The 11,125-nt window shown below is 48.2% G+C and overlaps 1 protein-coding gene across 1 annotated transcript; it reads left to right on the top strand.

Annotated features, from left to right (window-relative positions):
* Positions 1-253: 253 nt before the first annotated feature.
* Positions 254-2,147, top strand: LOC132396273 (general transcription factor II-I repeat domain-containing protein 2-like). The gene is made up of 3 exons (XM_059973798.1): positions 254-342; positions 856-1,624; positions 1,710-2,147. Exon 2 carries the CDS (start codon positions 1,018-1,020, stop codon positions 1,618-1,620), a length of 603 nt encoding a protein of 200 aa, XP_059829781.1. The 5' UTR covers positions 254-342; positions 856-1,017; the 3' UTR covers positions 1,621-1,624; positions 1,710-2,147.
* Positions 2,148-11,125: the final 8,978 nt, after the last annotated feature.

The following is an 11,125-nucleotide window of genomic DNA, read 5'->3' as shown; positions in this document are numbered from 1 at the left end:
TGCCCTTTTCTCACTGTTATCATCAGGTAGGAGATACAGAAGCCTGAATACACGCACTCAGCGATTCAGGAACAGCTTCTTCCCCTCTGCCATCTGATTTCTAAATGGACATTAAAGTTTTGGACACTACCTCACTTTTTTTAATATACAGTATTTTTGTTTTTGAGCTATTTTTAATAATCTATTCAATATATGTAATTGATTTACTTTGTTTTATTTTTTTTTTCTCTGCTAGATTATGTATTGCATTGAACTGCTGCTGCTAAGTTAACAAATTTCACGTCACATGCCGGTGATAATAAACCTGATTCTGATTCTGATTCAAGAACCTATCAAATTCCTGTAAGTATATCCAATGACCTGGCCTCCACAGCTGCCTGTGGTAACAGATTCCACAAATTCATCACCCTCTGACTCTGTATCTCTGTTTTGAATGCACACCCCTCTATCCTGAGGCTGTGCCCCCTTGTCCTAGACTCCCCCACCATGGGAAACATCCTTTCCACATCTACTCTGTCTAGGCCGGGGGTCGGCAACCTGCGGCTCCCGAGCCATTTGTGGCTCTTTCACCTCTGTGCTGCGGCTCCCTGTGGCTTTGGGAAATAATTGGTCAGTATTTAATTAAAATGTATTTTATGTTAGTTTGTTAGCTTTTGAAATGTAATTATGGTGATCTTGTACATTTCCTGCCACATCCGAAACGGCTCACAATTAGCCGGCATTCCGGCTAAGGGAGATAGCCTACGGGGGTTTGTGAGTACGCGTCTTTTGCAGCATCTGCGTCCATGGGGGCTGGGTTGAGGGAGGCTTAAAAGCAAGGCTGTTTAGTTCGAATAAAGCTATCTTTGACTGCAGTTTACTGACACCGCTACAACGTGTTTTTATCGCTGGCTGTCCAGACGGAAGGTGCTGAAACGCTTTGTCGCGTGTCTGGAAGAAGTGAAAACTTTCCTGGGCAGCAAAGGGCTCACCTTTCCTGAGCTGGAACAGCCAGAGTGGCTGGAAAAGCTACACTTCATGGTAGACATGACAGCGCACCTGAACACGCTGAACACAGCTCTTCAGGGGAAAGGACGTACAGCCCTGCACATGTTGGAGGATGTTTTGGCATTCGAGCGCAAGTTGACAGTGCTTGCCAGAGATTTACAGAAAGGCACTTTGTCTCACTTCCCCAATTTGAGAGAGTTCAAACAAGGTCACGACATGATAATTTCGGAGTATTTACATTCTGCAATCATCGCAATGCAAACATCGTTTGGGAAACGCTTCTGTGAGTTCAGAGAGGAAAAAAACACATTATCCTTCCCGGTCACTCCCTTAAGCATCGATCCTTCCCTACTGAATACGACTGCATTGGCAGGTGTGAGTCAACCTGATCTTGAGATGGAACTGGCCGACATAGCCGACAAAGACATATGGGTGTCCAAGTTTAGACGCTTGACAGCAGACCTTGAAGATGTTGCCCGTCAGAAGGCCGTTCTTGCTCAGAAACACAAATGGAGTGATATTGAAAACCTCACAGATGACAGCTTGCGATCCTGTGTAAAGATGAAGGTGACATCATACAGCCCTGATGTGCAGACGCTGTGCGCTGAGGTCCAGGAGCAGAAATCCCATTAACCAAGTATGATAAATATTTTAATTGCCTATTATTTTACTTATATTCATATTTTTTCATAGTTCAGTGAAATAGTCCTTTCATTTTTCAGGATGACAGCTGGCTGACGTTATTTTTGGTTTGCTGCTGGCGGAAAATTTAAGTTCAGCGTTTTTCATAAATACAAGAAGGACTCAAATAGACATCGAGTATTTTACTTAAAAGTAACTTTCAACCCAACGTCTTTTTTTCGGAGTTCAAAATGTTTTTGTTGCATGCAGAAATGTAATTTCGTTTTCTCTGCAGGAGTTCATCAATTTCATAAATGCAACACATTATAGTTTGTTTATACATAGCATAAAGGCAAAAAAAAACGTTGTATGCAGTGTTATTTCATTTTAAATGTCAAACGGGTTTTGCGGCTCCCAGTGTTTTCTTTTCTGTGGGAAACGGGTCCAAGTGGCTCTTTCAGTGGTAAAGGTTGCTGACCCCTGGTCTAGGCCTTTCAACATTCGAAAGGTTTCAATGAGATCCCCCCTCATCCTTCTGAATTCCAGTAAGTACAGACCCAGAGCCATCAAACGTTCCTCATATGATAACCCTTTCATTCCTGAAATCATCCTTGTGAGCCTCCTCTGAACCCTTTCCAATGGCAACACATCTTTTCTAAGATGACGGGCCCTAAACTATTCACAATACTCAATTTGAGGCCTCACTAATGTCTTATAAAGCCTCAGCATCACATCCCTGCTCTTGTATTCTGGACCTTTTAGAATGAATGCTAACAATTGCCTTCCTCACTGCCGATTCAACCTACAAATTAACCTTCAGGGTGTTCTGCACAATGTTCCCAAATCCACTTGCACCTCAGATTTTCTGATTTTTCTCTCTGTTTAAAAAATAGTCTGCACATTTATTTCTACTACCAAAGTGCATGACCATGCATTTTCCAACATTGTATTTCATTTGTCACTCTCTTGCCCATTCTCCTAATCTGTTTGTCATTCTGCAGCCTTCTGGTTTCCTCAACACCACCTGCTCCTCCACCAATCTTCATATCATCTGCAAATTTGGCAACAAAGCCATCTGTTCCATCATCTAAATCATTCATATACAGCATTAAAAGAAGCGATCCCGGCACCGACCCCTGCGGAACACCGCCGGCAGCCAGCCAGACTAGGATCCTTTTACTCCCATTTGTGCCTCCTGCAAATCAGCCAATGTTCTGACCATGTTAGCAACTTTCCTGGAATACCATGGACTCTTAACTTGGTAAGCAGCCTCATGTGTGACAGCTTGTCAAAGACCTTCTGAAGGTCCAAATATACAACCTCCACTGCTTCCCCTTTTTCTATCTTACTTGAAATCTCCTCAAAGAATTCCAACAGGTTTGTCAGGCAGGATTTTCCCAGAAGGAAACCGTGCTGACTTTGTCCTATCCTGTCCTGTGTCACCAAGTACTCCATCACCTCATCCTTAACAATTGACTCTAACATCTTCCCAACCACTGAGGTCAGGCTAACTGGTCTATAATTTCCTTTCTGTTGCCTTCATCCTTTCTTAAAGAGTGGAGTGACATTTGCAGTTTTCCAGTCCTCTGAAACCATGCCAGAGTTCAATGCTTTTTGAAAGATCAACGCTAATGCTGCCATAATCTCTACTGCCACCTCTTTCAGAAGCCTAGGGTGCAGATCATCTGGTCCGGGTCACTTATGTACCCTTGGGTCTTTCAGCTTTTTGAGTACCTTCTCCTTTGCAGAGGTAACTGCACCCACTTCTCCTCCCTCACACTGAACAGCTGGCACACTGCTAGTGTCTTCTGCAGTGAAGACTGATGCAAAATACTCATTTTGTTCATCTGCCATCTCCTTGTCCCCCATTATTTCTCTGGCTCATTTTCTAGCGGTCCTGTATCAACTCTCATCTATTTTTTTATTTTATATATACACTCCAGTTCCCATACCCTGCCAAATAAGTTTAAACCCTTCCCAACAGTTCTAACAAACCTGCCATCATTTTCATCTCCCCAGAAGAGATCCCAGTGATCCAAGAAACTGAAGCCCTACTGCCTGCATCGGCTTCTCCTCCACACACTTATCTGTCAAATCATCCTGTTTCTACCCTCGGTGGTCTGTGGCACAGGTAGCAATCCTGAAATTACTACTGTTGCTTCTGCCTTGCTCTTTAAATTCTCTCCTCAGGACCACATTGCTTTTCCTTCCTATGTCACTGGTACCAAAATGTACCAGGACATCTGGCTGCTCTCCCTTCCTCTCCAAAGTGCTGTGGACAAGACATCGAACCATAGAACACTACAGCACAGTACAGGCCCTTCAGCCCTCCATGTTGTGCCGACCCATATAATCCTTAAAAAAAATACTAAACCCACACTACCCCATAACCCTCCATTTTTCTTTCATCCATGTGCCTGTCCAAGAGGCTCTTAAATACCCCTAATGTTTTAGCGTCCACCACCATCCCTGGCAAGTCATTCCAGGCACTCACAACTGTCTGTATAAAAAACTTACCCCTGATGTCTCCCCTAAACTTCCCTCCCTTAATTTGGTACATATGCCCTCTGGAGTTTGCTATTGGTGCCCTGGGAAACAGGTACTGACTATCCACCCTGTCTCTGCCTCTCATAATCTTGTAGACCTCTATCAAGTCCCCTCTCATTCTTCTATGCTCCAAAGAGAAAAGTCCCAGCTCTGCCAGCCTTGCTTCATATGACTTGTTCTCCAAACCAGGCAACATCCTGGTAAATCTCCTCTGCACCCTCTCCATAGCTTCTACACTGTTTCTATAACGAGGTGACCAGAATTGAACACAATACTCTGAGTGCGGTCTCACCAGAAATGTGTAGAGTTGCAACATGACCTCTCTACTCTTGAACTCAATCCCCCTGTTAATGAAGCCCAGCATCCCATAGGCCCTAACAACCCTATCAACCTGTGCAGCGACCTTGAGGGATGTATGGATTTGAACCCCAAGGTCCCTTTGTTCATCTACACTCTTAAGTAATTGACCATTAATCCTGTACTCAGTCTTCTGGTTTGTCCTTCCAAAATGCATCACCTCACACTTGTCCGGATTGAACTCCATCTGCCATTTTTCTGCCCAACTCTGCAGAGTGTCTATATCCTCTTGTAACCTTCGACAACCTACAGCTCCATCCACAACTCCTCCAACCTTCGTGTCATCCGCAAACTTACTCACCCATCCTTCCACTTCTACATCCAGGTCATTTATAAAAATCACAAATAGCAGGGGTCCCAGGACAGATCCCTGCGGCACTCCACTAGTCACTGACCTCCAGGCAGAATACTTTCCTTCCACACTACCCTCTGTTTTCTTCCTTTAAGCCAATTTTTTTATCCAAACAGCCAAGGTTCCACTTATCCCATGCCTCATGACTTTCTGGATGAGTCTCTCGTGAGGGACCTTGTCAAATGCTTTGCTAAAGTCCATGTAGACCACATCCACTGCCCTACCCTCATCAATTTCTTTTGTTACCTCTTCAAAAAACTCAATCAGGCTCATGAGGCATGATCTTCCCTTCACAAAGCCATGTTGACTATCCATGAGTAGACTGTACTTCTCCAAATGCTCATAGATCCTATCCTTAAGAATCCTTTCCAATAGTTTGCAGACTACTGACGTAAGACTCACTGGTCAACAGTTCCCAGGTTTCTCCCTATTACCTTTTTTAAACAAGGGAACTTCATTTGCCATTCTCCAGTCCTCCGGCACTTCCCCTGTAGCCAAAGAGGATTCAAAGATCATGGCTAATGCTCCTGCGATCTCTTCTCTCAATTCCCACAACAACCTGGGGTATATCATATCCAGCCCTGGGGATTTATCAATCTTAATGTTTTTAAGAAGATCCAGCACTACTTCTTCCTTAGTCTCCACATTGTCCAGTACACAGGCCCACTCTACTTCAATCTCATCCTGATCAAGATCATTTTCACTTGTGAATACTGAAGCAAAGTATTCATCTAGGACTTTCCCAAACTCCTCCGCCTCCAGGCACATGTTGCCCTCTTTATCCTTTAGCGGTCCCACCTTCGTTCTCATCATCCCCCTATTCTTCACATACACATAGAACGCCTTGGGGTTCTCCTTAATCCTACATGCCAAGGCCTTCTCATGCCCCCTTTGAGCTCTCCTTAGTCCTTTCTTTAGCTCCTTCCTGGCTACCCTATATTTCTCATGAGCCCCTCCTACTTCCTGCTCCTTATATCTAACATATGCTTCCTTTTTCCTCTTGATGAGTTGCCTCACGTTTCATCAGCCACGGTTCCTTTTTCCTACCATTTTTTCCTTGCCTCAGTGGGACAAACCTATCCTGAACCCAGCTCAAGTGTCTCTAAACTTCTCCCACATTACTTCTGTGCTTTCCCCTTTGAACGTCTGTTTCCACTTTACCCTCGCTAATTCCCGCCTCATCCCTTCAAAGTTAGCCCTTCCCCAGTTAAGCACTTCACTATTTCGTCTGTTTTTATTCCTTTCCATAGCTATGCTGAAGCTAAGGGAGTTGTGGTCACTCTCACCAAAATGTTCCCCCACCAAGAGATCTGTCACCTGACCAGGTTCATTACCCAGAACTAGATCCAGTATAGCCTGTCCTCTCGTCGGCCGGTCCACATACTGTGTCAGGAATCCTTCTTGAACACACCTGACAAATTCAGCCCCATCTATCCCCCTTGCACTCAGGAGGTGCCAGTCAATATGAGGGAAGTTGAAATCACCCATGACTACTACCTTGTATTTCCTGTTCTTTTCTAAAATCTGCTTGCTTATCTGCTCCTCGGTGTCCCGAGGGCTATTTGGGGGCCTATAGACTACTCCCAGTACAGTGATTGATCCCTTCCTATTTCTGACTTCCACCCAGACTGACTCCTTGGACACTCCTTCTGCAGCGTCCTCCCTTTCTATAGCCGTGATACTCTCCCTGACCAGCAATGCCACCCCCCTCCTTTTCTACCTCCCATCCTATTCCTTTTAAAACACCTGAACCCCAGGACCTGCATCATCCAATCCTGCCCTTCCTCCAACCAAGTTTCAGTAACGGCCACAACATCGTAGTTCCATGTACTGATCCATGCTCTAAGTTCATCCTCCTCGTTCCTAATACTCCTAGCAATGAAATAGACACATTTCAACCCCTGTAACTGGCTACAATTATGTTTTGTCCCCTGCCTGTCCTTCCTCATCAACTCAGAACTCTTAGCATCATGCCCTTGTCCTTCTAGCTTAATCCCTGCCCTCACATTCTGATTCCCACCCCCCTGACCCCGGCACCTGGGAGGGAACAACCCTGGCGATTGCCCACTGGCATCTACAGAATCTCCTGTCTGTCCCTCTAAACTATTGAGTCTCCTATCACTACAGCTCCCCTCATCTCCCTCTTTCCCTTCGGCACCTCGGACCCACGCTCACTGCCAGTAACCTGGTCTCCACAGCATTCCCCTGGGAGATCACCTCCACAACGATATCCAAACCGTTATACGTATTATAGCAGGGAATGGCCACGGGGTGCTCTGCAGTTACTGCCTATTCACATTTCCATTCTTTCTCCTGGCAATCACCCAGCTATCCACCTCCAGCAACTCTGATTCTGGACACAAGAATCTGGTTCTGCTCGTTCAGTCTCCATCTTACTATCAGATTCGACCATGTTTGGTGGATGAGGTCCACAGCCTCAGGCCTGAGGAGCAGAGTGACTCGGCCCTCGGACCAGGAGTGGGGCCGATCACGAGTGGGGTGTCTGTAACCAGCACCGAGCTCCTGGGCGAAGGCGAGGAAGGTGGGTGAGAGCGGAAATCGCGCGCACATCACAGAGACCATGAGATGCTATCAGAGCTCAGGAAAACAGCACGGTGGGGGAGGGGACAGTTTCTACTGCATTCGTCAACGATGCAGACCAAGCCGCAAGCTCACTCAGCACCTGTTGTTGGACCCAGTGAGAGGCTGAGGCGAGCTAGGCCTTGACACCATCGTACAGGCCATTCAGCCCAACAGCTCCCTGCTGGCTCCTTCTGACCTTTTCCATTACACCACTGAGGCATAGGGAGAGATCAAGAGGGAGTGAAGTGATGTAATGGAGGAGCCGGAGAGAAAGGGGAGTGTGGGAGGGGAGGGGAGAATGTGTCCTGGTGAGAATGGGAGAGAAGATGGTGGCAGGGCCTGGTACTCTGGGGCAGAGAAGGAAGGCATTTTAGGGAGGAAAGGGAGGGGAACTGGTGGTTCAGGTCCCGGTGCTCTGAGGTAGAGAAGGAGGGGGGTTGCTGGGAGGGAAGGGAGGGGAATCGGTGGCTCAGGACTGCAGCACTGGGATGGAGGGAGCAGGGGCCGCAGACGTCTCCCCTGGGGCACGCTCTGCATCCCGTGTTGTGCAGGGAGTATCTCTCCCACAAAGTACAGATCAGGATGTCAGCAAGTTCTGCAAGCACAATGCAGTGTGTCAGCAGAAGGGGAAGCTCACCCTCTACACAGCACTACCGGAGAAACATCGAGCAGCCACCAGCCAGCGTGGCCAGCCGATACTGGACTGCTCGAACCCTTGTCCCATGGAGATAACATGGCGAAACAGACTCACAGGTCAAAGCCCACCATGGGGTCCAGCTCAGTACCAGGGCCTTCACCTCCCCAAAATATGCCGGCTCTTAGACCTCGGCAACCAGACCCCTCATTGTTCACTCGATAACCCCAGACCCCTCACCATTCTCTCCATAACCCCAGACCCCTCACCGTTCTCTCCATAACCCCAGACCCTTCACCATTCTCTCCATAACCCCAGTCCCCTCACCATTCTCTCCATAACCCCAGTCCCCTCACCATTCTCTCCATAACCCCAGTCCCCTCACCATTCTCTCCATAACCCCAGACCCCTCACCATTCTCTCCATAACCCCAGTCCCTTCACCGTTCTCTCCATAAACCCAGACCCTTCACCGTTCTCTCCATAACCTCAAACCCCTCACCATTCTCTCCATAACCCCAGTCCCTTCACCGTTCTCTCCATAACCCCAGACCCATCACCGTTCTCTCCATAACCCCAAACCCCTCACCGTTCTCTCCATAACCCCAAACCCCTCACCGTTCTCTCCATAACCCCAGTCCCCTCACCGTTCTCTCCATAACCCCAGACCCCTCACCGTTCTCTCCATAACCCCAGTCCCTTCACCGTTCTCTCCATAACCCCAAACCCCTCACCATTCTCTCCATAACCCCAGACCCCTCACCGTTCTCTCCATAACCCCAGACCCTTCACCGTTCTCTCCATTACCCCAGACCCCTCACCGTTCTCTCCATAACCCCAGACCCCTCACCATTCTCCCCATAACCCCAGTCCCCTCACTGTTCTTCTCATAACCCCAGACCTTTCCCCGTTCTCTCCATAACCCTAGACTCTTCACCGTTCTCTCCATAACCCCAAACCCCTCACCATTCTCTCCATAACCCCAGACCCCTCACAGTTCTCTCCATAACCCCAGTCCCCTCACCATTCTCTCCATAACCCCAGACCCCTCACCGTTCTCTCCATAACCCCAGACCCTTCACCATTCTCTCCATAACCCCAGACCCTTCACCGTTCTCTCCATAACCCCAGACCCCTCACCATTCTCTCCATAACCCCAGACCCCTCACCGTTCTCTCCATAACCCCAGTCCCCTCACCATTCTCTCCATAACCCTAGACTCTTCACCGTTCTCTCCATAACCCCAGACCCCTCACCGTTCTCTCCATAACCCCAGACCCCTCACCGTTCTCTCCATAACCCCAGACCCCTCACCGTTCTCTCCATAACCCCAGACCCCTCACCGTTCTCTCCATAACCCCAGACCCTTCACCATTCTCTCCATTACCCCAGACCCCTCACCGTTCTCTCCATAACCCCAGTCCCCTCACCGTTCTCTCCATAACCCCAGTCCCTTCACCGTTCTCTCCATAACCCCAGTCCCTTCACCATTCTCTCCATAACCCCAGTCCCCTCACCATTCTCTCCATAACCCCAGTCCCCTCACCATTCTCTCCATAACCCCAGACCCCTCACCATTCTCTCCATAACCCCAGTCCCTTCACCGTTCTCTCCATAAACCCAGACCCTTCACCGTTCTCTCCATAACCTCAAACCCCTCACCATTCTCTCCATAACCCCAGTCCCTTCACCGTTCTCTCCATAACCCCAGACCCATCACCGTTCTCTCCATAACCCCAAACCCCTCACCGTTCTCTCCATAACCCCAAACCCCTCACCGTTCTCTCCATAACCCCAGTCCCCTCACCGTTCTCTCCATAACCCCAGACCCCTCACCGTTCTCTCCATAACCCCAGTCCCTTCACCGTTCTCTCCATAACCCCAAACCCCTCACCATTCTCTCCATAACCCCAGACCCCTCACCGTTCTCTCCATAACCCCAGACCCTTCACCGTTCTCTCCATTACCCCAGACCCCTCACCGTTCTCTCCATAACCTCAGACCCTTCACCAATCTCTCCATAACCCCAGACCCCTCACCGTTCTCTCCATATCCCCAGTCCCCTCACCTCTCCATAACCCCAGTCCCTTCACCGTTCTCTCAATAACCCCAGACACTTCACGGTTCTCTCCATAACCACAGACCCCTCACCGTTCTCTCCATAGCCCCAGACCCCTCACCGTTCTCTCCATAACCCCACACCCCTCACCTTTCTCTCCATAACCCCAGTCCCTTCACCGTTCTCTCCATAAACCCAGTCCCCTCACCATTCTCTCCATAACCCCAGACCCCTCACAGTTCTCTCCATAACCCCAGACACATCACGGTTCTCTCCATAACCCCAGACCCTTCACGGTTCTCTCCATAACCCCAGTCCCCTCACCTTTCTCTCCATAACCCCAGACCCCTCACAGTTCTCTCCATAACCCCAGACACATCACGGTTCTCTCCATAACCCCAGACCCTTCACGGTTCTCTCCATAACCCCAGTCCCCTCACCGTTCTCTCCATAACCCCAGTCCCTTCACGGTTCTCTCCATAACCCCAGTCCCCTCACCTTTCTCTCCATAACCCCAGACCCCTCACCGTTCTCTCCATAACCCCAGACCCCTCACCATTCTGTCCATAACCCCAGACCCAGTTCTTACTATCTATTTTCATGTTTTCATCAGTCTGCTGTCACTCGGTTTTATCTTGCATTTTTTTAAATCAATTTCAAGATTCTGCTTTGAGGAGTTCTACCATGCTTCCACCACGCGAGCTTACTGCTATTTTGGGCAACTTCACAAGTCTCTTCCTGTAATTTAACATTATCTTTAATTTCTCTAGACAGCCACAGATTAGTAGTTTTTTCCTCTTGGGTTGAAAGGAATATATAATTTTGCAAAGTTTGTATTTAAAATGCTAGATGCTATTATTGAACGCTCGAAGTTCCTTCAATTCAGTTGACTGCTGTCCCTTTCAATGTGTTCTCCCAAACTACGGCAATCGAGTCTCCTCTCGTACTTCAACGTTTGTCTCTGTTTAGGTTTGAGAAACTGACTG

This window comes from Hypanus sabinus, chromosome 7 (genome assembly GCF_030144855.1).
Source record: "Hypanus sabinus isolate sHypSab1 chromosome 7, sHypSab1.hap1, whole genome shotgun sequence".
NCBI lineage: Eukaryota > Metazoa > Chordata > Chondrichthyes > Myliobatiformes > Dasyatidae > Hypanus > Hypanus sabinus.
Note: the sequence above shows the minus strand (reverse complement) of the source record. Positions and strands in the feature narration are given on the sequence as shown.